Here is a 27,286-nt window from a genome sequence, read left to right on the forward strand (position 1 = left end):
CCAGACCTGCATTATTTGATAGTCGCACAAAAAATGAGTTCCACACCCCATTACAGGTACAGTAAATCTTACTTCACTTTATTTTGAATCACGAGTAGACGGGAAGGGAGTTTGGGAAGAGTAGAGTGCACAAATAGAGCTCATTAAGTCCTTCTTCACCCTCCACTTGTTCTGGGTGCACGGGAGCAACGGTGATTGCATAACCGCACTAACAGTGGCTGTGAGAGAGCCTGACAAACACACACACATGCTCACAGCTGTGCAGCACAACCTCAGCTGGAGTCAACCTTCTGTGCTGCCCAGTGGAAGGGGGGGGTCTTTATCGCTGTGGGGATAAGATTACTATTGGTCACTCATGCTCCATTTATGACTAAAACAAAATTATACACGAAGAATTCTTGTGAAAATTGAACTCCAATATTTGTTTTTTGGTGTGCATTTGGTGATTTGAGGTACCAGTTTAATCCAGAGATTGAAAAAACTATGTGGAATCACCTTTCCCATTGGAAATAGGTTTGCTTCAACTCATTACGTTCATATAAATACAGCTAACAAAATGCAGTTTGATATTTAATCAAAAGTGCAAAAGCAGCAAATGTACTGTACTGTGTACATATATATATATATATATATATATATATATATATATATATATATATATATATATATATATATGTGTGTGTGTGTGTGTGTATGTGTATGTATGTATGTATGTATGCTGTAAAGAAGTTGAATTAGTAGCCTGATAGATTAAAGTAGTCTAACCAGTATGTACCTTTTAGAGATGAGGTATGAACGATGTATACAGCATGTATAATAAATATGGCATGTATACACAAAGAGCAGTTAACAGAATGCAGTGGATATAAATATGCAGGAGTAAGGTGGCAGAGTGCGTTGTACAGGAGTAAAGTGGCAATGGAATTATAAATAAATACAGAAGTGGTAATGGCATTGTCCAAGTAGGAAGGAGGTAGAGTTTTGAAACAAAAGTAGCACTACTAGTCCACATTTTCTGGTCCGCACAGTCGACATTTTGCGGTAAAGTTTCTTTTTTGGAAATGTACACCCTTGTGAAATGTCTTTTCAGCCAACAAGTGCAAAGCATTTGGGGGTTTAAAAAAATAAATAATTATGTATTAATAAATATTTTTCCAGATAATTGTCAGACACGTTCTCAAAAAGAAATAATTATAAATAAATATTTGTACACAGAAAAAGAGTCCTCTTTTGGGATCATAGTAGAGGTGTGTTCACAAAATAAATCATTGGTTTGACAGTTAAGGAGAGGTGGCACATGATGAGTTGGGTCGAACCATTCCAGTATGGGGGAGAATCTGGCTTTTTACAGTAATGAAATTGAATAACCTAGAGAACATAAAATTTGTTTTATGAACTTGTATTTTCCCGAAACAGCTAATCCAACACTTATTTTTAAAGGATTTTGTTTCATTTAAATTCTCAAGTCTCCCCTGAATTTCCTTCAAGTACCCACAGGGGTAACCGTACCCCCATTTGAGAACCACTGTTTCAAATAATTGTTTACTATCTGCTGCCTTTGATGTGATATGAGTTCATTGCCGGCACGCAGCACTCCTATTTCAAAATGTTGCTCTAAAGTCAAGGCAAAAATATGGGACAAACGATACCTCGTATCTTGAAAACTCTGAAAACATGTCGTTGGTTTTGTCAGTGCACGTGTCAAAAAAAAAAGCACAAACACAATTCTGATGAGATGTCTCCTAATAGCTCCTCATCTTGCATGATTTTGAGCTAACTTTGTTTGACTTTTCAGGCATATCTCCACAGAAAATGTTGACTTCTATACTGTATTGTGAGTTAGACTATAGAAGTCCCGCTCTACAAATGCATCTGTTGATATTGTGTAAATAATTCATATCTCCTGTAGGTTTCTCTCCCATACTGTACTGTATACGGTTGCAATGAGATGAAAATAGCCCCAGCAAATGGAAGAAGACAGACGGAGAGAGAGAAGACATCGGGTGAGTGAAATACACAATGACGACAAAATGCAGCAAAGCAGAAGCAAAGAGCTACAGAGTATTGGGGAGGCAAGATGGAAGTAAAGAAGAACAAACGTACGGGGGCAGGACCGGAGTACAGAGAGGCAGAGTGACACTTTGAGAGGCCCTGAGTTCCACTTGACTCAGTCATGGGAATGATTTGATTATTACCACATGAACAGCTGTCTTATGTAACACACACACAGACCTAAATAATGGCAAAGGGGCCACATCTTGGCCACAAACCCAAAACAAGCACAGGTGGCCTATGCAAACAAAAGTCTCGCGAGAGTTTACAAGAGTTTTCTAAGAACCCTTTCTTTTGTATTTATGTGCTGTCCGACATTCCAAGCTCATACGGATGAAGAAGAATAGTTACCGTATTGTCACTATCGTTTTGACCTTAGGGCAAGTCATGTCAGCAAACGGCATGATGAACGCAGTTCATGGCAGGACAAGTGTGCCTGACTCACCGTGGGGTGCATGGAAATCACAATGCAGAACTTTATCCCTCCACATACAGCCGCTGTCAAATACACCGAGCATAAAATATTGAAGCGCCTCCGTGTTTTTTTATTCATCCAATCAAGTTGTTTAATCTGCCTGGCAACAGACTTTAACAAGACCGTCCCTTGTGACCCCCTCAGTCGCACATAATATGTTATCTCATTTACGATGCGGTAATGAGTGACTGTTTGCAACTCTTGTGTGTTCTAAGGTGTCTGGCGATGTGTGTAATGTAAGGGGGCCGTGTTTTAACTCTAAGCGAGGTGTACCAATGGATGCATAATGGATGTTAAGAGCTTCGGTCCGTGCGCCTGCCGTACGACAAGACTTTTTGTTCCAGTAATAGTGATCCTGAAGAAGTGATTATTCGACCGCATTGACCCTTGAAGTACTAGGGTTCTACATGCTTCCGTTATTTCTACATGTGAAGACAAACCTCTCATGATACATACATACATATACAGTATATAAAGTGTATATATATATATATATATATATATATATATATATATATATATATATATATATATATATATATATATATACACACACACACATCATGAATGCATTGATTACAATCAATGAATTACAATCATAGTTGTTGCGTTATGTCTTTTTAATTGTATTGATCTAATTTTTAGTCTCTTTTGCTTTAGGTTTGATAATTAAATCATTTTTTACACATCGGCTTCTTGCGCTTGAGTTGAAAAACAAAAGACACATCCTGGAATAGGCACTGATTGGCTGCCTTTATGTTTGGCATTATTTGATAGGCTACTTTTATGTGTGGCAGGGCAATTTTATGGGCAGAAGGAAAAGCATATGAGAGTTGACAGTTCAATCAATTGTTCAATTTTTAATATGTATATACAATTTTGATGTTTTTACCTGGGGTTCTAAACGTATTAGCTATTTAACATAGGTTTGGATTGCCTGTCATAAGGCGAATTCGCCTTACGACCCCAAACGTGGAATGGGGGCCCACTGTGTGTGTATATATATATATATATAATATATATATATATATATATATTACACACTGACGCCTCACTTGACAGATTGGTGCGTTGCAGAATGAAGAATGAAGCTTGTCTCTCACATTTATTTCTCAGTGCAGTGATGAGAAAAAAAAAATCCCACCCAGAGGCCAGGGAACAATTGTGAATGTATTGTTATGTGCAGCCTGGTGTGGAAAGATGTTGAAATGTGCTGAGATTTGATATTGACTCTTCAGATACACTATCCTTATGAGTGCAATGAAAAAGCTGATTGCCCTCATACACTTGTATTAGAATTAAATTGTATTAAACTTTATCTATTCGTGGATATAAAAAGAATATGCCCTGTCGAAGCGCTAGGTTTTGGGGAAATTAAAAATGAGACCAAGATAAATAATTTACATTTATTTTTCCATCACCAATGTGGTTAATAAATGCTTCAACTCAATTGAAGCGTCTGCGTTCAGAATTAAATACAATCCACTTTCAAGGATGTTAAATGGAAATGTCATCATTTAAAGTGGCTTCGATTGACCCGAAATACTGTAGAGTTCACATATCCTTATAGGCTTTTCCTGACATATTCATTTTGCTTTTTACCAGAGGCCTGAAGCTATTTTCCTGCAAAAATAGCCATGCAATATGATGCTATTACTAGCATGCTTCAGATATAAAGCACATTTCCCCATGTTATTATAAGATATTTTGTCACCTTCTGATGTAACTTCTTGGCTAAATGGTATATTTGTTAAATACACAACACTGCTCCAAAAGCAACGCCTTAACTGAACACGAGGTTGTGATAGAATTATACTTCGGGCCATAAGGTTGTGAGAAATAGGAATAATTCAAAACAGTTTTCTCCCTGAAATCAAATATGTTAGAAAGCCAAATGATTACTAGAACATCAGAAATGTATTTGTAGTTAAGACACTTAAATGGTGTCAGCTGGGTGCTTACTCATAGCACACCTCTACCTATGAGCGGTGTTGGGAGTAATACAATACAAAAGTAATGTAATTACTTGTATTAGTTTTGAAGTAACTTGCCCAACTCTGGCTATGAGGATATGCACACTTGTGCAACCACATTGTCTTAGTTGTGTATTTTAATTTCTCCTCAATATGTTTTGGGTGAAAAGGTTTAGATTTTTTTTTAAGAGGGGTTGAGATTTTTTTTTTATGTATATCCACTTTTTTTATATATCCAGTCAGTTCCTTTCAAATTTGCTTCATGTTTTTAGTGCTTGGAAAAAAGTCCTTGGAGAACAGTAGAGAGAGTGAGGTTGCCAGGCTTGGCACAGAAATAACCTGCCGACATGTCAGGTCAGCTCATAAAAAATTTCACACATCCAATGTAAATGCATTTTTACAAAAAAAAAATGATGATTTAGCACAAGAAATCACGTGAGAGGAACAAACACATTCTGCAGTGTTGTGGTGTGTGACAATACAGTATATAATATCAGATGTGTCCAAACGACAGCCTGGGGGCTGTCCATTTTTTGAACCATAATTGGGTTAGTAACTGTTGGGAAAGTACAGTAATAATCTGATTGTTGTGTTTAGACAATTGGAGCTGCATAGAGTACTGGAAGTTATTGTAAAGAACATTTTTAATTTACTTCCCCTGTAATCAGATTACACTGAAAACAGTGGAAGATAACCTAATTATGAGTCAAAAAAGGACCCAATCAATATTTGAGTCCGACCCAACTTTTAACATTCATCTGCACAATACAACCCCAAACATGGGTCATTTTGTTAATGATAACCTCAAAAATTGGGTGGTTTTGTTTAAAAGAACCTAAAAACCTGTGTCAAATTGATCCATATATTGAGTCGGTACTTTTTTGACCCATAATTGAGTTACTTTTAAACCTACTCAAGATTCAAAAGGTTCATAATTCAAGAGGTTTTTTTTGTCATATGTATAGTAATACTACACAATGAAATTCTTCTTCTGTTCACTTCCTCGAGCAGACTACCTTCCATAATCGAGCGAATAATAAAGTAGGCAATAAAACAAAAAATAGGACCTGCTTAGAATAAAAGATGTGCCAGACCAACGAAAAGGTCATTGAAAACCTTTTGATTTGATATTCTCCGTCAACCTGTTCTCACACACACACACACACGCACACAATTAAGTATTCATCCGGCTTCTGTCCCTCCCCCCTCCTCTTGGACACACTCCCGTACAGTATATTCCCCACAAGCAGTTGAGAAAAAGGATGCAGACATTTGGGAGATAGAGAGAGATCGCGAGAGCAAGACTTGCTTGTCCTGTCGAGGTCTCTCATGTCACAGCTCGGCCCCCCCGAGGGCCTGACCCTTTGCCACGCCGACTGCAAACCAACCTGGGAAGCTCACACGGAAGAGGACGCAAGCAAAATCATTACAGCTGAAGATGTGGACGATGGATTGATTGTTTTAGATTACAGGCCAGAAGAGAACGTCTATGTTTGGTGATAGTGGGATTTTTTATTTTTTTTTAGCAGGAGGGAGACACAGGAAAAAGGAAAAGGGGAGGAGTGGCACTGAACACAGAGAGGAGAGGAGCACAGACGCAGGAAAACAAGAGGAGAAGAGCCGAGAGATGCTGCACGCAAACGTAAGTGTAAATCCTCCTTCGTTCTAATTGTTCGCAAGTTTCATATGATATTCTTCCACTTTTCCACCTTGTTTCATCGTCGCCTGCCCCCAGCCCGCGCTCCAATTATGTCCATCTCCCGTGCCGTGTTTATGTTTGGGCGTGCATGCTGTCTCCCTTGCGCTCCGCAGGTCATGTTAAAAGAGTAACGGTGCTGAGGAGGGAAAGGCCAGTGTCACATTGTATTAACGTCAGCTTCACATGCAGAGACACACACACACACACACACACACAAACACACAGCGCCTGTGTGTGAGAAAACAAGATCACTTTGTAGACGGTGCAAGGAAAGTCTCTTAGCATAATTGTCAGCTGGAATTTTAATTTCATTTAACTAACAAAGAAAAGAGTGGGAATCACGAGTGCCAAGCACTTATTGATTTATTTGGGTGCAGCAACAGTTAGCACACTGTGTGAGGACTTGTCCTGGGGGTCCAAGGTTCAAAATCCCAAAATAGACGGTTAAGGTGCCCTCGAGCAAGGCACTGAATCATCAGACTGCTCGGGAGTACTGACCCCTCCGAGGTTTTAAAATCACATCACATAAATGGCCGCGCAATGTTTGTTCAACCTCATGTTCTGAGCAGACCATTTCATCGCTGATAGAAAAACTCTTTTTAGTACTGATACGCCATGCTTCCATTACAATGGGAACGTTCATGTGGGAGATGATTTATGGACCTTTATGGAGCTTGTAAATGGAGCAATGTTGCTATATTACTTGCTGTTTTATCTAGCTCGCTAGCAAGGTAAACAAGTAATTAGCACAACTGCCTCACTTATACTTTTGGAGATTTGACTTCTAGGAGTGTTGTTGGTGAAAACGCCTAACAAATGCTGTCTATTGAACCTTCCATTTTACGGGTTTTTTTTTTTACCCCCACAAATTTACACAAATTTTACGTTTTTTTTTTAAAGACTTGATTGATTGAAAGTGGCATTTAAAATGGCTTCCTTTTTTGATGGTGCAAACATACAAATTTGGGAATTTACTTTAAGTGATGATTATGGAGGTATGCAAGACTTTTTTCTTTGCTCCGTGATTCATAGCGAATCATTGACTTAGTTTAAGGAGCAATTTTCTCATTTTGTGGGACATTTTTTTCAGCTTAATCCCAGGGAACTGAAAGCTAAGTGTTTTTTTTTTTTTTTTTATTAAACATCAATATGCAAACAATAACAGCTTTAGTATTATCATTTTAAAATTTGAATATAATTTTATTACAGCTGCATTATTACAATTATAATTATAATTATTATTAATAATAATAATAATAGTAACATTATTATTATTATTATTATTATTATTATTATTATAATCCATCCATTTTCTAAAGCTGCTTATCCTCCCCTGGGTCACAGGCTTGCTAGTGCCTATCCCAGTTGACTTTGGGCAATAGGCAGGGGAAATCCTGAAGTGGTTGCCAGCCAATTGCAGGGCACACACAGACGAAAAACCATTTTTGCACCCAATCATACCGAAGGACAATTTAGTATGGCCAATACACCTGCCGTGCATGTTTTTTGTGTGTGGGAGGAAGTTGGAGTGTTTGGAGAGAACCCACGAGGGCCCGGGGAAAACATGCAAACTCCACACAGGAAAGCCAGAGCGAGGTGGATTTGAACTCGGATTTGAACAGCTAACCACTGTGTCACCGAAATGTGTGTAAAATGTATAGATTATTACAATTACATTATTATTATTATTATTAGTTATTGGTCCGTTTGAAATGTCCAATTGCATTTGAATGCACCATAGGTCTTGTCCTCACATTAGCAGCAAGACGCATATCATACAATGATAGCGTAGCTGCCAAGCAGTTCCTTAGCCTCTTTAATCAGCGATCAAATATGATCCTTTAATGTCAGTGTTTTGATGTCGGTAGTTATGTAATGTGATGCCAATAATAGATATAGGCGTCGTGAAGATGTGTCAAGCTACTGCAAACTCTGTTCCATGAAAAAACTTCAAAATAAAAGCTCGGTAAGGCTATCGCATTGACGTCATTGTGGTCAGTGTATTTATTTGGAAATTGTCTTAGGTAAGCGTATTTTAGTGCCGTTTAATTTTGTTGTTGTTCTTAGTCCAGTACGCATATGATAAACATGAACGTGAGAAAATAAAAATGAAAAAAAATCCTTGCGCTACTCAAGGGCTCGTTTTTACATGATTGCTTAACCTAACTTCTCTTCCTGCAGCAAATGTCAACTGAACATGCAGCCTTCACGAAAACGCAATTTTTTTCCACCAAGCAATTGACCAAATGTGTGCGGCCTGAACTATGGCGATTGGTCCATACGGATGACTGACTAAGTCTGATGAAACCTGACATTCTTGATGTGGAGTCTCATTTGAGTGATTCAATGTGTATATTTGAGGCATAAAGTCCAAAATATACTTTGCAAACAGTGATGCGAAAACCTTTATTCCAAGCCTATGGTGCATGAATTAAATGACTTATATAATGTATTGTTGTGAAAAAGTAGTCAAGTTACATTTCTCTAAGGTTGTTGTTTCAGCCCAATCCCAATCCTGTTGAACACCACTTTTTTTGTTTTTTTTGTTTTGTACAGCTGGTGTGCCTAACAGGGTGTCCAGTGAGAGAAAGCGGTCGAGGCCTTGTCAACAATTTCTATCACTGTTGTCATCTATTAATGAGCAGGCTGCTGGCCCTGTGCCTCACAATCATCCAAATTCAGAATTGAGATTTTGAGCAGCATGCAACGCACTACATGAGCATATCCCTGCGTTGATTGTTTCTGATTTTCAAGGATTCAGCCGCTATAGCCCTATAAATCCTTTCCTGCAGTCAAGTTGGCGTGATTTTTGCTCCAAAAGGCGCATAGCTAAATGGTCACATGCAAAAGCTCCGCGGGGCGAGGGAGCAAGGGGAAAAAAAGGGGGCATCCGTGTGCTGTAGCAACTCAACATCCTAAAATCACCTCGACAGCCAGCCAATTTGGCATTGCTCTGAGGGTGCCGTCTATGTTTGTGTCGTCTTCAGTCCCAGAGTGTGTGTGTGTGTGTGTGTGTGTGTGTGTGTGTGTGTGTGTGTGTGTGCACACGCATGTGTGTGTGTGTGTATTTGTGTGTGTGTGGCTGCGACGCCGGGCTGATGTGTCATTCTTGTAACACACATAAAAGTGCCTGAGGTGCTAATGAGTGCCTGTAACGTGTATTTTACACGCCCTGTGGTTGCCTTCAAATGCTTCATTCCCTGGCCAAAATTGAAATTCTTATTGGTCAAATGAGGACTCTCTGGATGGATTGAGTGAGTGCCTCTCAATTATTTTTAGGGAAAAGAAAAATAAAAGAAAGAAAAAACATGTTCTGCGGTGACTATTAATAAGATCAGTATCCAAAAAAATAGTCAGTTTTGAATTGTTTTTTTTTTCAATCAAATTTCAACAAATGTTTACTTTTTACAGGGTTTATACATGTTAAGGGTTAGTCTGAAACAGAAAAATAACTTAAAGTGGCTAAAAAAGTCAATCCTACTGTATATGTGAATTGTTCTTGAACATTAACACAACACCAATATCTTAAGCATCTTGACCTGAAGAAAAGGTATAAAAAAATTGTGCTATTTTTTTCCTGATGCACAATAATAATTGTGTCTTAAAAATGTTGACTGCAAATCAACACTATTCTATGTGGCCCCAGTAGTCTAATCTGTGTGAAAACGGTACCAGTGTGACAATGGTAGACCCCCCCACCCCCCCTCAGATTTTATTGATGCTGTAAGAAACATATATTCTATTTTTAATTTTGGCTTGCTGTTTTGAATGAATGAGTGAATGAATGAATAAATAAAGTATAATCAAATTAATAGTCTTAGATTTTCAGTCATTACTAAACTGCATTATCTTTGCCTGGAGAAAATTTATGATACATTGTAGCAGATGTGAGTAAGTTTCATGAATGAGCTTGCATGAGCTGCATGTCTAGACAGTCCTTTTAAGAGTTGTGTGTTTACTGTCTCTCCATTCACTCTACATTTGGCTTGACAGGCCAGAACTACTGTTCCGCTCATTAGGATGCTCATGCGCGGTTTAGCCTCCAGGCTACATAGTCAGAAAACAAATGCCCATGGCTTTTTGTGTGTGCGTGTGTGTTTGTGTATTTTTATTGGTAATGAATTTAGCTCACTGTAATCTGTCGTGCAAGATGGGATCATTCTGAACATCTCTGAGTAAATATAGATTTAAAAACATTGGTACACGTTTGACTGTGATGTTTGACTTAACCTTTACCCATCCATTTTAGACTAGTGAATTCATTTCATATATATATATATATATATATATATATATATATATATATATATATATATATATATATATATATATATATATATATATATATATATATATGTGTGTGTGTGTGAGACTGTGTTGACAAAGCCTGCTGGTTGAAACTAGGTCAAGTGCTTCAAGATATGCTTTATCAACAATAATTAATGATAAATAAAATAATGTATTGGTTTTTTTATGAGTCTGCCTAGTTGTGCCCATGTCATAATGTTGCTGTTTTGCTAAAATGGTATTTCCATATCTAAACAAAAACACATAGTGGCGCAGGACTCACCAAACTACAGGCCAAGGGCCATTTCTTTTTTCAGCGGGACGTGACATACAGTATAGAAAAAAATGACATTGGAAATGGCCTCCACAGGCAGTGAAAAAAAAGAGAGGCGGGTGTTGAAACATGAATGCCATTAGTACTAACATATTGGTTTATATCCATTATAAGATAGAAGATAATGAACTACCCAAAAATGATCAAATTATTCACCTTATCACTTTGACAGAAAGTTCTTCAAATTAGCAAGAAATTGAAAGTAGACCTTGCATCCTACCATTTTTTGTATGAGGCCCTGAAACAACATTTTGGACTTCCCTGCTATACAGAATCTGCTGTTCTGTTGAAGTGATACGTTTACAGTACAGTACATTTTTCTGGGAAATTAGTGATTTGATCACTAATAATATCACCATTCTTTCATTCATTAGTTCAGTCGATATGAGGACTTGAAATATGCCCATAACTTTTGGAACATCCTGTATTAGCATTTTGTTAGCAATAGCAAAGCTACAGAAACACACGTGTGTGCTCTTTCATTGTGCCAAGTCATCAAAAGAAGAATGGCATATAATTGAAATTAATTTTTACTTCACAGTTTTGTGCATAAGCACATCTAATTTTGTACTTTTCTACATTTTCTTCAGGGGTTCATTCAATCAATAGTTAATTTCGGCTTTTACCAGAGCATATTTTACACCTTTATCAATACTTCTGATTAAGTACACAGTGTGGATAATTTTGCCACCCGATAATGATCTTAGGTTTATCTAATGGCAGCTCAGAGATTTGTCAGCGCCTTTCCCCCAGCATGCTTCATAATGTGTTCCATAGCAATAACGTGATATTATTTCGCTGGTGTTTAAGACGCTTGCGTGCCCAGTAATCATGTCTTTCCAAAATGTTTTAAAGCGTTCCCTTGTTCTTTTCTGTTATTTGTCGTTGTTATGAAGAGATGAGTGCGAGAACTCCGGTGAGGGCTGAAAAAGATTCCAATAAGATCAACTCCCTGTGAAGTGATGAGTTCTCAGACCGCGGAGAGCCCCGACGCGGATGTGATGGTGGTCTCCAAGGAGATGGCATTGCTTAGCAACATACTGGCAGCTTACACCTTCATTACAGGTTCGAAACATGCCCTAATCTGGATAGACTGTGCATCCTCTGTGGCTATATATCTCTTTTCTATCTTATAGTTTTATGACTTTTATGACTAGTTTTATGACAACCTGCATTAAACTTTTTTTTTTCCAGAAAGTGCCAGCGCTACCAAGTGATAGAGAATAGTGTGAGTTAGAAAGTTATGTTATTGATCCCGAAGGAAATTCCGGGATTCTGTCACAGCAATAACCGTTCAAATAAAATGTAATAAAATACCTAGGGATGCACCAAAATGAAATTGTTTGGCCGAAACTGAAAATCAAAACTGAGAAACGTTTTGGCGGAACCCAAAAAACGGAAGGGGGGCAGCCAATCAACTTTGAGTAACATCATACAAAACTTATATAAATCTATTTTTGTGAATATTATTCTTGTTTAGTGTTTTAACACCTGTTTAAAGGGGCCTAAATTCAGTGTGCTCCATTTTGTTTGTGGTGAGTGTTATAATAATTCCAAGATATACTGTATAACAAAAGCAGGTCTATCTGATTCGAATGGGTTGATGAATTTACTTGATCATTGACCCATGACTGCCTACTTAATTATTTGCTCGATTTTGGAATGTAGTCTGCTCGGGTAAGTGAACAGAATAAGAATTTCATTGTGTAGTATTGCTATGCATATGACAATACAACTCTTGAATCTTGCAATCTAGGCCTGTTTTACCAGAGAAAGCTGTCGCATGAATAGCAACATTTAGATTACACCAAGTTTAAGTGTACCTTCTACCATCTAGTTGGAGTGCTTTCAAACAGCAATGTTAAAACTCGAGTGTTGAGTCGTATCTATTTGATCTCTATGTCAGACCAACCCGAGAGGACGGCGCTGGTGTTTCTGGGCGGAGTCTCTGTCGGTCTCCTTGTCACGCTCTGTGCCGTCGTCTTCCAAATCCACTGTCGCGCCGACTGTCACTATGGCAACAGTAAACACCCTCGCCATCGCCATCACCACAGGCATAGGCGTCACCGTCACCATCACGTCTGTCAGCATCACCAGCAGCGCGTCGACGCCAACCCAGACAACATGGCCGTCGTCGCCTCAGAGGGCGACAGGCAGGCCGGCGACAGCGAATCGGAGGACTGGGATGAGACGGCGGACATGTCGTCACGGAGACGCAGGCGCTTTGAGAGGGCCTTGCTGCACGCCAGCATGTTTACATCTGCTGAGGGTATCTTACATACACACCTACAAAAAAAAAAAAATGTGCATGATTTCATCTGTCTGATTTTTAGGACTTTCATTGAGCACATATTTGACATCAGAAATGCGATTAATCAAAGTAACACTGCAATATTGTAGTTTATATTTTAAAAAAAACATACGACAATTACAAAAGTAAAATTCCACTTTTTTTGCTTCAACTCAATGGGCATCGTGCTATTCTTTCTGGTGTATGTACCTTGGCCACCAGAGGGCAGCATAAAACAGACATGTATAAACATTGGGATGAGATTTATTGTCACATATATTCATAGTTCCCCAGTAAACTGCAAGAATATTAATTGGTTTTCACAAAGGATGAAGACAGTGGGCTAAATGTGGGAGTGACAATGAGAATGGCATTGAGGAATATTTTTCTTTGACAGAAAGGGTGAGTAACAAACAATATGCCCTGGTAGTCATGTGAAAAAAAATATGTGCACCCCTGCTTATGAGTATGGGTAAATGATGTCTCTCTCTCTCTTGTTACTCTACCATTTGTGTTCAAATATTCATTGCTTAAAGGGTTTTCAGTGCAACAGCAATTCTGTTGACCAATATATGACCTTTTACATTTTGTGCTAACATTACGCTAAGCCCTTCTTTTGCGAGGATTTGAACACTCCTTAAAAATAGAAATGTGTTGCAGCTCTCCAAATTAATTTGGTGCTGATGTGAATTGATGGTCATTGAGGATGTGTTTGTGTGTATGTGTGTGAGATCAGAACTGGATCGGGCCCAGCGGCTGGAGGAGCGAGAAAGGATCCTGAGAGAAATCTGGATGAACGGACAGCCAGACATTAGCACAGTTACTCAGAGCCTCAACAGATATTACTGACAAAAGAAGAAACACTCTGAAGGTTGAATGGAAGGCCGCAAGAAGGACCTGAAAGTAAGATGCACAAAACAATGGAGGACCCATGAACATGAAAGACTATAAATGGGCAAAGTGGCTGTCATGATCTTTCCACACATTTGCTCACTATTTTTTTTTTGTGTTTGAACACAATTTAAACGGTGCTTTTGTATACATAAGGAATGTCGACGTGTTTCTGTTTATAGGATACACATGATCCTTATACCATCGTTTTGATGCTTTGGATGCTGAAGAGAAAGGAAAGACAAGAAGGGAACAATGGAGTTGATTCTCTGAATTTTTGGTGCTTTTACAGTTGTTGTATTTCACATTTCTTAAATAAAGTCTTTTGACTTTGGCTTGTCTTGCAGTTGAGATGTTTAATCTTTTCACTGATTTACAACACAGCTGTTGTCACAGCCAGGGGCCAAGCCAATGATGTAACTATGTATAATTTTGGGCTCAACCACTTCAATGTATGAATTGAACATGTCCAAATTGTTGTTGTTTTCACTTTCTTCGTTCTCACAGGTCAGAACATTAGGTAGATGTGTGAACCAATACCAATATCAAAACATGACTAAAATAATAATGTTTACTTATTGAAGGGATTCATTTATATAATGTGTTGATTATTGTAGTTGTTGAATACACTCACGAATAATTTTCATATATTTAGTTGGCTCATAAAGGTCTTTGTTGAAGCTGAAATGGCTCCAAATACCCACTATTGAGCAACTTGTGCTGTTTCTAAATCAATACAAGGTCACTCAGTCGTATACGCAGGTTTGTATTGTTGCGCCCTCATGAGGTAAATAGCTGCTAAAGCATGTCTACGATCTTGTGGTTAAATTAATTTCTCGCTGATCCTTTGAGCTCAAATGAGACCCTGGAGCGACCCCTGGTGGGTAAGAACGGCTGAAAATTACAAAAAACGCAGACAATCCTTAGATAAACATTTAGGGAACAACCCGACAAAATAAGGTGCCCTTAAATCTTTTCTTACACAACAATGTTGGTTACAGTATCCTTTGAAAGTTATCCACATTTTTTCATTTTTGTTTTCTTTGGTGTTAATAGGGATACAATATGCAGAGTCGTAATTTTAACTTTACATTAGTCGTACATATTTCTGCACAAGTGATCCTATTTGTAGTCGCAGCAGAGTTGGAAGGAGCGAAATGTTTTTTCCTATAGGAGGGAATTAACACCTAACGATTGAGGAGTACTGCACTACAGTAACAAGCATCAGTGGACCTAATAATAATAATAATAATAATTATAATTATAATTATAATTATAATTATAGTTATAATTGTAATTGTAATTGTAATTGTAATTATAATTATAATTATAATTATAATTATAATTATAATTATAATTATAATTATAATTAATAATAATTAATAATAATTAATAATTATAATGATAATAATAATTATAATAATTATAATGTAATGCCACACAAAGGCGTGCAACCACACAGATAATTTCATTTTTTAATAAAAACACTGACGGCCACTTCGAAAGATCCCTTTGGGAAAAAAAAACTCAAACAAATAAATCTCAAAACAAAACACTAAAATACTGTACATGTACAGGATATTCTATATAATATATACATGATAAAACATATAAATAAAATATTAAATCAATATCTCTGCAATGTCAATAATATATGCATACATATAAACACACACACACACACACACACACACACACACACATATATATATATATATATATATATATATATATATATATATATATATATATATATATATATATATATATATATATGGAGATGGATAGATAGATAGATAGATAGATAGATAGATAGATAGATAGATAGATAGATAGATAGATAGATAGATAGATAGATAAAGATAAAGCTCAAATAATCAATCTATTCCTTGAACTGTATAACAACCCTGTATAACAATTCATGAATGCTGCCTCTTTAACAGGAGGCGGGTGCACGCAGCCCAAGTCTGACCCGGCTCTGCAGTCTGCAGCAGCTACCCCCCCCTCTCTCTCTCTCTCTCTCTCTCTCTCTCTCTCTCTCTCTCTCTCTCTCTCTCTCTCTCTCTCTCTCTCTCTCTCGGGCGGAACCAGAGCTACTGCTGGCCGCCAACCTACAACCAGGACGGGCTTGGCTGTTCCGGAGCAGAGTGCGTGTGCCTAGGGGGGGTCCGCCATGAGGGACTACTCGGCCCCTGCGAGCCACGGAGGCAACTGTATGATCTGCTGCCAAGTTTGTGTCTTCTTCTTCACTGCAGTCCTCATTGTCGCAGAGAGAGCAGCGCGTGAGTCCTACCTGGGACACACACACACACGGACAGGACAATCATGAATCCCTATACACATGCAGAAACCCGAAGTGTATGACGCAGCATTTCTGATTGTAGCTGGGGATGGGTTGATTGGGAGTTTATTCATGGGACTACTGTATTAGTGAAAGTTATGTGTTTGCAGTGTGACGTCACGGACTGCAGCAGTGCATGATGCTACACCCTGAATATGCCATCAGTGCAAAAGTGCTGACTCATGGCACATACTTTTTCCTCCTCCCTGCTGCACCGTCCCAAAATGATTTATTCACAATAACAAAGCCGACTGCAGGAGCACTGACACATTTTAGCTCTATTTTGGGGGGGAGGGAGAGGGGATGGGCGTATCCCAGGATGAGGCCTCATCGTGGCAGGACCCATTCAGCGGTAGTGAAGGTTTGGATTTCATGTCAGAAGTGAGGGGAAGCAGGAAGGCCGAGCTGTTGTAATGTTCCTCGGATGGGCCGCAGAGCATTGCAGAGGTCATATGAATGCTGATAAGGAAATGGCTTTGCATGGCAAGTTTATATAAGGAATTTATAGGCACCTTATCACGTACAGTACATACAGCTAACCTTAGTAGGGGTCATGGGTTAGCTGGAGCCGACCTCAGCTGACTTGGGCCAGAGGTGGGATATACACACTGGGCTGCAAGAAAAAACAAATTCATATTTATATCTTTCACAAATTCAAACCTCCATTTCGGTGGGAATTTGACAAAAAAAATGTAAAATGAATCATTTTTTCCATGCAAAACAGTTTGCCATTGTGGAGGTATGAGTGGATGTACATACCTCAGCTCAACAAAGATAAAGTCATTCATCCATAAAGGATAAGTCAATCTTAAAATTTAATATTTCTTTGCAGAAATAATGTATTTGGCCCCAATAGTCTGAACATGGCCTTGCATTTGTGGAATATGAATGAGGCATTTTTGACCATGATATGATAACAACCAGTCACAGCTGAACTTGCGAGTGTCACATGACTGATCACAGTAGTAATCAGGTTATTCTTGCAAAAAAAAATGTAAAAAATAGTTGAGTCTGAATCAATGTCAGAGAAATCTCAGAGGATATGTGAAGGGAATCATATATTAGGTTGTTATCATTATGTTCTTAGTTCATTGTTACCCATTTATGCAATCCTAGTTCATCTTGACCCTGTCCTTAGATAGAACTGTTGACGCACGAAAGTGTGAGCCGGGACCTTGGCCCAGCTGCCGGTGGCGCCCGGCTGGCTCTTTTGTTGTGTCTTGTAATCTGCTATGCTTCTATTCAATAAAAGCCGGGGGGAACGGCTGGGCAAGTGGAAAAACTGGCGTTGGAAGACCCACGAGTTACATTTGCCCAAGCCTTTTTTCCCTACGCCGGCGTAGAAAAGTCAATCTTGGCTGGTCTGAGTTACTCTTTTTGCTGTTTAAGCAGCTAGGCTTGTCCTAGTCTTCTTTTCTGAGATTTCTCTGACAATCAACAATCTTAGCTGCAGCCATGTTATTATCTGTGCTTTGCCCTAATTGAATCATAATGCAATTACTGTAATCAGATATCTCAACACAACACAATGAGCAGACTTTTCAAAAGTTACACTTTAGATTATTAGGTAAAAATGCACTCATTAATACCCATATTTCCCATACAGTATCTAATCAGGCTTTTTGCCTCCTCAGTGATCTATTGCTTTGTGTACTACCTGTGGGTGGGTCACAACTACTGCTATGCCCATCTGGCCGGCTTCACTGCACTGTTTCTGCTGCCAGGTGAGTTCCGTAGATGGATGGATGGATGGACGGATGGACGGATGGACGGTCGGATAGATAGATAGATAGATAGATAGATAGATAGATAGATAGATAGATAGATAGATAGATAGATAGATAGATAGATAGATGGATGGATGGATGGATGGATGGATGGATGGATGGATGGATGGATGGATGGATGGATGGATGGATGGATGGATGGATAGATAGATAGATAGATAGATAGATAGATAGATAGATAGATAGATAGATAGATAGATAGATAGATAGATAGATAGATAGATAGATAGATAGATAGATAGATAGATAGATAGATAGATAGATAGATAGATAGATAGATAGATAGATAGATAGATAGATACTGATCTAAATTGAGGGGTTTGGATTGTGCACATTTTCAGGTTGGGGTCCACAGTGGCTCAGCTACTTGTGGTACCTCTCAGACGGACGGATTCGCAGAAAGTCTCTCACCTGGACTCACATACTACACTTGGGCATCTTCAAAAGGTGGGTTGTGCCCTAAATTAATGTAATTGTGTTACAAAGTAAATGCATCGTGGAAATGGGAAGTGGACATTCAATTTTCTTTAATTGAGAAAAAGCAGATATTGAAACACTGAATATGTATTTATACGATGTATGGGATACAGGGCAGTGTTTGATTTGTGTGTTTGTGGCCTTACTAGATTGTGGGAGTGCATGCGTCTTCCGGACATGGACGTGTACGGCGAGATCATGCAGCAGGCTGACGTGTCCGCCTTACGTATGTTGGAGGCCTTGGTGGTCACCCTCCCTGAAACACTGCTCCACACCTACGTGCTCATATGCACTGATATAGGCATCAAATCTCCAGGTCAGGAAGTTCATTTCAAATGACTCTTTATGTTTGGAGGATGTACTGATAGGCGTTGATAGGTATAACCTGAAGTTGAAGCTGAAACAATTTGAATCATTTAGAAATTACAGAAGAAAACTACCAAAAAATAAATTTTTACACATTTGTTTGTATTGTATTGTGTATTGTGCAAATATAATTTTTTGGTAGGAATTTGGGGTATGCACGAAATAATCCTAAAGGTGACTTTGTAAATTATTGTAATTTATTTTACAACCTAATCTGTTAAATTGAGTGTGTCCCTGGGATATGCAACAATCTTGAATTTTTGGAGGGAACATTCGAATGAATTTTGTCAAATAAATAAGTAGAAATATATTTTTGGAATAAGATGAATAAGATCCCCTTGAATAGCATGAATTTTTGGAGCGTGTTGAAATTGTAATAATGTGTAACGGTGACTACATGAGGAAATTATGGTGAATCGTGTACAACATATACATTTGTGAAAATTGCCTGGAAAAATGAATTTTTTGGTGTGAATTTTTTTAAGATCAAAACACATTCCCAGGATGAATCAAAGGAGCTGAAAATGTAAAATTGCTGCTTTGATGAATCTCTCATTAGAAATGAATGCTTTTTTTTTCCAGGGCAAGGGTGGTAAAATATATGAAATTTCAAAATATTTGTGAATTTGTGTAACCCGAAAATCGGTAGCCCCGATAGGAAGGATTTTTTGAATATGCTGAAATATGAAAGTGATGACAAATGTGGACAGAAATGCAAGACGAAGAAGTGGTTGGAAAAAAAGACAAATACTATTAAAAAAAACAGGAATAACATGCGTTAATTGTGACCTTCAGCCTTCACACAATTAATGCAACTTGAAAAATAATTAATACTGATCCCATTTTGCAGTTATAGTGTACACGGGTTATAGTGTACACTCTATTTGTTGCCCACCTCCTATCTTTCCCTCTCATCCTCTAGCATCAGTGTGTTTTGCGGTGTGTTTGTTATCTCTGGCCTGGGCGTTAGTCCTGTATGCCCGATCATGCCACCTCATCAGGCCTGGACACCTGCAAATGACTCCAGCAGCCATCTTCTGCCGACTCCTGTGGAGGGTAAACACTTTTCTGAGTCTTTAAGCCAAAATACAGCCCTCAGATTGTGTACTTTGTACTAGATATGTTTTTTTGTGAGCAGGTCAGTATGTTGGGATCTCGATTTGGCGTCCTTATGCTTTTCACGCGGGTCTTCAAACAGTGGATTCTCGGTGTTATAGGTGAGTGTATACAGCAGATGTGAGTTCATGGTTAAGTAACATGAGTAACATCATTTTACAAAGCACAGCATCCTATATTCTACCTGTATCTAGCTACGGTATCTAGTGTACAAGTTGTGTATTGTTTCCCTCAATGAAGCAAGAGATGTCCATCAGATTGGCGATGGAAATAAAAACTTCTTTGACTCAGCCATGTTGGTTAGAAAAGATTTTATTCTGATCATATTCTGACGTTAAAAAAGGCTCCCCAAAAACGATCGAACGAGCAACCTTACACTGTTTTGTGCCGGTCGTCTTATAGAGAGCGGCTTGCCGAGTCTGAAAGTCGCAAACCTATGCACGTGCATACTCAAATTACGTCCCTTTCTTCCCTGAGGGATAAATGGGCACTGATGTTCAATCACCCCCGACTTTCAGATGTCCATTTCATTCATCCACGACACTTAAAAGACACCTTTTGCTGTACCGACCCTCAGTTTGACACAGAGGGAATCCACACAAGTTTTAAATGACTCCTTAGAATGACAACTCTCTATATACTGTATATATCTCTTACCTTTGAAATCTCCACACTCCTCAGGCCTGAAGACATTCCTCATCAATCAATCACTCCCTGCATAGGTATTAAAAGGAGTTAATAGGTTAGCTATTCTATATAATATCCTTGATCCCTTATTGATCATCTCTCATATATGCACTGTGGGTATCATGTCTCCAGTAAAGCATATGTCAGTGTAGCATTGCACAGTGTAGTACACGGGAAGCAAATTAACGTAAATTGTATCTTTTATCCAGTGGTAGTAATTACCGGTAAGTGTAAACTTTATTCATGAAATGGTTGTTTGATCACTGTCTCAGGTGTGCACTGGTTGGGGGCAACATTTTGGATGGTTTCTCAGCAGACTGACATCATACGTTCAACTGGTCGATGGAGACTATTTAATCTGATTCTTGGAGCCATTCACATCTTCTTCTTCCTTAACGTGAAGTACGGTCCGTCACGCTTCCGCATGGCTGGCTTCTATCTGGTATGTGTGTGCATTTGTGTCTGCGTGTCTGTGTGCACGTATGGTTGTGTGTGTGTGTTTGTATTACAATACATCGATTTCTCTGACTATGTGAGTCAAGACTTAATATTGATGTATTTAATAAGGCAGATGTTCTGATATTTGTTATGTGTATTAGTGTTGGGGGGGGGGGGTTAGGGCACACGGGTTTTCTAAAACATTGAAATAAATGGAGTTTAAGATCATCGAAGACTTGAAATGGTCCATTGAAAACAGAACACATTTTCCACTCGCAAAATGACATCAGAGGTGCTCATGGCTCACCAATTATGGCTCAGCTTGACAATGTCACATGACCAAACCCAGAAAACAGGTGACATAATTGGTCCATATTGGAGCACAGGTGATTTTCTGTCGACAATAAGAAAGAAATACTTTTACAGGTATTAATCATAAATGACAAATAGTTTGTTCAACAAATTAATTAGAGACTAAATATTAACATGTTACTGCTGAAAATGACTAATGAATAAGTCAAGTAACCTTTTAAATGCCAGTGGAGAACTGCTGAAACAGAGTTCATTTGTATTTAACTGTTAAGCATACCTCTTGAAAATTGACCAGTCTGTGTGTGTTTTTTTTCTTTAGGTGATGTTTTTAGAGAACATTTTCCTCCTGCTGGCCTCATCCTGGTTGTTCAGTATGGTGTCATGGGATACGGTAGCAATCCCGTCCGCGGTCCTCTGCAGCTTCCTTATCGGTGAGGCCAGCTCAGTGCCTGTCAGTTATTTTCATATCTTTCCTCGATTTTATTGGTGAGCTTCACCTGCATTTCAAGCCTCCGTGTTCATTTACTTCTGCAGGTGTTATCTCGTTGGTGCTGTACTATCGCTTCCTCCATCCCAAATCCTTTGAGATCTTTCAGAGTATTCGCCGTAGGGGGATCAGTGGCGCCTGCATGGAGAGTGGATCCATACTCTCGTTGGAGGAGAAAGTCACACCTACTTTCCATCGCCATGCAACACTGTCTGGTTTGTTTGATCTTTGAATCAGTCATACACTATAGCAATTCAGCTATTTTATCATCATGGCTGTGGTTATTATTCACATCAGGAGGCGGTACCCTTATGGACCTGCCGCTTCAGTGGGAGGGCTGGAGGCATCATCACTGGCTGCTGATTCGTTTGGCTCTGAAGACAGGGGACGTGCCCAAGATCTGGTCTGTCTATGGAGAAGGTGGTCTTGCCGGACTCATGGGTCTGTGTGAAGAGATTCACTATGGCAATGAGCCGCGTCGTGTTCCGCAGGTTTGTTGTTTTGTTTTTTAATTTTATGTCTGGTGTTTTTTTTCTGATTTGTTTGTGTTGGTCAATTTCAATAAGTAGCCTTTGTTAGCAACCATAGGAATACATTAGCAATCAAATGTTTTTGGTGTGTTTGGCTACAGAAAACTCCATTGTGAAACTGTTCCAATTCATCCACTTTCTCACATGCACCTAATAACAGTGAAACAAAAGTTCTCTTTTGTGCTGTATTGAGTTCCACAATTATTTCCCCACATCAGGCTCCATGTCCTCCTCTGCAGGTTCCTCAGATTGTACAACCGGCTCCTCAGCCACCCCCACCTCAGTTGACCCCTTCTCCACAGGTAAGACTTCAATTATTGTTGAGCCTATAGTGACAGCGGTTTTCCATTCAAAGGTGCACTGATTGGCCACTTCTTCGAACACACCTACAGTTAGCTGTCCATCTAATAAGGTCCAAAACAAATCAATCGCTTAAGCTTGTTTTTGTGTTTCGTCTCCAGGAGAGAGAAGTGGCCCCACCACCAAAGCCAGCCCTTACCAATGTCATCGCCAGACCTGTGAGGAAAGCTCCGCCCACAACGATCCACGATATTAGACTCGTTCCAGAGATCATTCCGGTGCACGAGGCGATTCTTGAAGAGATCGCAGAGGATTTCAGCGCTCCACGGACAGAGGATAGAGGTATGTTGCGATACAACACACAATTAACAACATGTAACCGCAATGTCAACAGAAAATCAACAATATTGTCCAATGGCACACATCAAGACTAAATATTGAAAAAAAAAGGGGGGGGGGCATTTATATACGCATATACCAGTCTATATGAATCTCCTTAGTAGTTGCTGGATCCAGCCAATCAAAATATACAATGTATAGACTTTTAATAAAAATCATGACTAGGGCTCACGCTGGGGACGTATGCCGTACCACAGCATGACAGCATAATCGATCAGCGGTTTATTTCGTGTCAATCCGTGACTGAAAATGATTTTGGTAACAGTGGTGTGTTGATGTTGGTAGCTATATGATGTAACGGCAATAAAATCGGAGAAGTGAGGACGCTCAAGCTTCAAAATAAAAGCCTACTACAGCACTGTCATCCACGTACCGGTATTTATTTGGTATATATATTTTGAAGTTGGTCATCACAGCATTTAAGGTTGTTGTTTCCTCCTTTGGTATGTCAATTTTCCCAATGTATTATTATTACATCCATGCAGGCATTAATTTAAATATGTCCTGTGCCATGGGACCAGATAAAATTCTCATCAGCGCACACTCTAGATTGGCCACATTTGCGGGAAGATCATTCTTAATGTCGAGCCCTCAGTCATCTCTAGAAATCTATATCCCCCCACAAAAACACCTCAATATTTTTGTTGCTTGGATTTGATAAAAACAAATTGCCTTGAATTGAATTATAAATTTGGATACATAACTAAACATACAGGGGCCTAATTTATAGCAAAACAACATACCTGAAATATCTAACATGTGCAAAGCACAAGTGAGGTGTTTCTAATGATATCAGTTGTGCTTATTTCCTAACGTGAGATATCATACTGTATGTTTTATGTATCCTCTTTAAAGGTGATGAAGAGTTTCAGAGTGCTATTTACGGCTCACCTTCACTTTCATCACCTGCCCAACCGGGAAGCCTGCACCGCGCCGAGAGTAATGCCGCCACCCTGACGGAGAAGTCGTCCTCTGCAGCTTCTTTGGACATCAAGACCCCCGGCTGGTCACCCGAACGCCATTCCCCTCTCCTGATCAGCTCCCCGGAAAAGAAAAGCCAATTGGATCCAAACACTACCGCATATTTCAGTGTCGATGCACCCTCTCCCTCCAGCGGGAGCTATCTGGGCTGGGGCTCCGAGCTGTCTCCCATCTCCACTTACAGAAGCCCCTACCGCATCAGGGAGGCTCGTTTTGTCACGTCGACGCCACGTCCGGAATCCCGAGCCGGGGCGGAGAGTCCAAGTCCGGCCCCTGTTGTTATCATCCCCGCTACGCCCGGTACGACGCCACGCGCGACCCCTGGCGGGACCCCTGGGTCCATTACCCCTGCAGCCTCTACGCCCACTGCCTCCACGCCTGCCGCATCCACTCCTGGTGCCGCAACCCCCGCTAGCGCCACGACACCCAGCACCCCGATAGTCCCACTCACCCCGGTTATCTCCCACGCCCGCAAGCAAATGGTCCAGTTTGTGGACAGCAGAGAGAGGGCCGTGTAAGAAGGATGACAGCAACAGCGCTCTCTGACCACAAAATAAGGTACACCTACAAAAGATGCCTCACAAATTCTTGTCTTTTGGTAACCTTAATAAGACGGAGAGGTTCATTTTAAGAACAAATTTCAGCCTGCAGTTGCACATCACTTTATGGGGTCATCATTTATATGATTGATTCCACTTTATGGGGTCGTCATTTATATGATTGATTCAGCTGGCCCAATGACCTCTTCAATTTTAAATAGAACCCAGTATTTAACAAGAGTCCAGGGATATTTGGTGCAAGGCTAAAAATTGATCATTCAATTTTCATTAAATCATCTAATTAGGTAGAGATTTATTGCCGATAACATACGACAGTGGTTTGTAAATAGCATCATTTTATACTGCCGTAGAAATTAATAAACAATTGTGATGCGTTTTCAAAAAACAAAGTATATGTTGTGGGGATTAGTTTTCAGTTACTGACGAAAATAGGAATTTTCGACAGAGATGTCCATTTGGAGATTTCTACAAAAACAACCAACTCCTTATGGTCCCAACCTTCATTTGCCAGCAGCCAGATGATTCAAATTATAATCAAAATGTATGAAAATAAGGTATGACTAGACGATGCTCACCACTAAAAGATGTATGTTCCAAAACTTGAAACATGTTTTTTCTCAAAACTAGGAATTTCAACTTGGCAACATTAAAATTGCTGTTACCTTGTCAATAGTTGAGCTACCTCCATGTGTTGTGCATAGTTTTGAAGGGAATTATGCATAGAATTAGAATGTATTCATTGCCTGATTTTGTGAAAATGCATCACAATAAGAATCAAATGTTTTTATCATTAAATTGAACTATTATGCAGTCACAATTTATGTTTTTATAATTTCATTCACGGCCCATCTGTCCGCTTTAAAAATCAAATGTACCCCGAGAGCACAAAAGTTCCTCGTTCCTGCTTACCAACAAGGGTGCAGGTGTACCTAATGAAGTGCCCAGTCACCGTACAGGATTTATGTGACAGAAGACCAACATGAAGCACTCTTCTCCCAGTATTCAGAAATCACGTACACTCCAAATAACAAGAGGAAGATCACTCATGTGAGAATAACACATTTACTTTTTCAGAAAGGTTAAAAAAAACATTGATTAGAATTAAGTTGATATTGGAGAAGATTTTTTTCAGAGTGAGGAATCAGTTTACATTAAAAGCTGTCATCCAGGGTGTAGCCTCTTTTCTAAACCACTTGGGTTCTTGTGATTTCTTACTTTTACAAAGCAATACCAAAACGATAAGGCTTAGTCATTTAGAAAAATAATAAACATGATAAAATACTAACTTTCAAGGTTTTCATACTTAAATTGTTACCTTTAATTGTTACAGTAAATTGTTAGTCACCAGAATAGCAGTTACAGTTGTTGGAGTGTTCTGTGTGGTTTTCCATATGGAAGACAGGAAGCATCTCATCAGAGAACTGAAATCGTTGCGGTGAGGTCACGACTTCCTGTTTTTTTGTCTTTCTCCAATACATTTTTTCAAACAAGGAACTAAAAATGTATCAAGTTCAGACTTTCAACATGATAGTAACTGAACACATTTTATTTTAAGTTCCCTTACAGAGCAGTTTATAATTATGAAGTAAAATGAGTTGGGAGGGGAAAAAAAACAGTGAAACATCCATAAATGCACGGGAACATGAGTAAGACAAAAAAAAAACTGTTACCTTAGTAGTGCTTAAAATATTTTCTTAATTTTTCTGAAGGAGGTGCTCCTAGAACTCATCTTTTTGCATTGTAATGGGATGTTTTAGCAGTGCAGAACAGATCTGAGTCCTGCCAATAATGTTTCATGTGATGAAAGCTATTTATTTGAATAATCTTCTCTGTCCGCTCACATTTAAGAGGTCATACTGCTCTTTTCAGTACATACACCGAAAGGTTTGTCAGCCATATCAAGAGACATGATGCGTAATTGCGAAGAATAGCTGCATGAAGAGCACATGCACCTGCTGCACATACTGTAGTAGACATTGCACTTGCTTGGATGTGAACACCACAGCAATAAAACAGCTAATGACATGTAACTTTGTGCACTAGAGATAAATATACATGCTTTACACTGCAGAACAATCGTGATGAATTGGTGCTTTTCTGCAACTATGAGTGTGAGTGTGTGTGTTTGCATTGCCTCCTAGTAGTGCGGAATGCATTGATTTCAAGTTATACCTTTTTTAACATTTGAGAAGTGGACATTTATGGATGGTGCAAAATGTCTGTGTTTTTGTCTTTCATTGTTAGCAATGGACGCTCATCACTTCTAAGATTTGCCCTGCTGCTGTGGTTGACGTACCGAGACACTAACTGTGCTATTGATGTGACAGAATAAAGTCATTAACACTGGTGAAAAGTCGTTATTTGTGTTTTCATCTGGTTGATCACACACTACAATAACTCTTGCCAAACTTGCTTGGTAAAACTATTGCGACAGTATTTTCCATAACTCATTTCAAAAGTCAGACAGTGCTTGAAGGAAGAGAAAACAGCTATCAATCAGCATA

At 39.1% G+C, this 27,286-nt stretch overlaps 2 protein-coding genes across 5 annotated transcripts; both read left to right on the plus strand.

Annotated features, from left to right (window-relative positions):
* Positions 1–5,741: 5,741 nt before the first annotated feature.
* Positions 5,742–14,335, plus strand: eva1ab (eva-1 homolog A, regulator of programmed cell death b). Of its 2 annotated transcripts, XR_015865271.1 has the most exons (5): positions 5,742–6,142; positions 11,717–11,885; positions 12,727–13,089; positions 13,847–14,013; positions 14,184–14,335. XR_015865271.1 is itself a non-coding variant. In XM_088412206.1 (4 exons), exons 2-4 carry the CDS (start codon positions 11,783–11,785, stop codon positions 13,957–13,959), a joined length of 579 nt encoding a protein of 192 aa, XP_088268332.1. In that variant the 5' UTR covers positions 5,742–6,142; positions 11,717–11,782; the 3' UTR covers positions 13,960–14,335. The 2 variants fall into 2 exon arrangements, 1 of the variants encoding a protein (XP_088268332.1); XM_088412206.1 differs by having other exon boundaries at positions 13,847–14,335.
* Positions 14,336–16,088: 1,753 nt separating this feature from the next.
* Positions 16,089–27,135, plus strand: xkr5b (XK related 5b). Of its 3 annotated transcripts, XM_088413998.1 has the most exons (14): positions 16,089–16,283; positions 17,977–18,066; positions 18,471–18,576; positions 18,756–18,922; positions 19,895–20,028; positions 20,111–20,189; positions 21,048–21,217; positions 21,845–21,956; positions 22,060–22,227; positions 22,310–22,503; positions 22,761–22,844; positions 23,004–23,184; positions 24,097–24,780; positions 27,027–27,135. In XM_088413998.1, the coding sequence occupies exons 1-13, from the start codon at positions 16,175–16,177 to the stop codon at positions 24,738–24,740; spliced, it is 2,238 nt and encodes a 745-aa protein (XP_088270124.1). In that variant the 5' UTR covers positions 16,089–16,174; the 3' UTR covers positions 24,741–24,780; positions 27,027–27,135. The 3 variants fall into 3 exon arrangements, with proteins under 3 accessions (XP_088270124.1, XP_088270123.1, XP_088270125.1); XM_088413997.1 differs by having other exon boundaries at positions 24,097–27,135; XM_088413999.1 differs by having other exon boundaries at positions 22,782–22,844; positions 24,097–27,135.
* Positions 27,136–27,286: the final 151 nt, after the last annotated feature.

Source organism: Hippichthys cyanospilos, chromosome 4 (genome assembly GCF_059441005.1).
Source record: "Hippichthys cyanospilos isolate Australia breed blue-spotted pipefish chromosome 4, RoL_Hcya_1.0, whole genome shotgun sequence".
In the NCBI taxonomy this organism is placed as follows: domain Eukaryota; kingdom Metazoa; phylum Chordata; class Actinopteri; order Syngnathiformes; family Syngnathidae; genus Hippichthys; species Hippichthys cyanospilos.

Bases quoted from the DNA above. Each gene is read 5' to 3' on its own strand.
- eva1ab (XM_088412206.1), top strand. From the start codon at position 11,783: ATGAGTTCTCAGACCGCGGAGAGCCCCGACGCGGATGTGATGGTGGTC. The intron at 11,886-12,726 runs GTTCGAAACATG...TCTCTATGTCAG, and splicing joins AGCTTACACCTTCATTACAG to ACCAACCCGAGAGGACGGCG. The intron at 13,090-13,846 runs GTATCTTACATA...GTGTGAGATCAG, and splicing joins CATGTTTACATCTGCTGAGG to AACTGGATCGGGCCCAGCGG.
- xkr5b (XM_088413997.1), top strand. From the start codon at position 16,175: ATGAGGGACTACTCGGCCCCTGCGAGCCACGGAGGCAACTGTATGATC. The intron at 16,284-17,976 runs GTGAGTCCTACC...TTGCCTCCTCAG, and splicing joins TGTCGCAGAGAGAGCAGCGC to TGATCTATTGCTTTGTGTAC. The intron at 22,504-22,760 runs GTTTGTTGTTTT...TCCCCACATCAG, and splicing joins AGCCGCGTCGTGTTCCGCAG to GCTCCATGTCCTCCTCTGCA.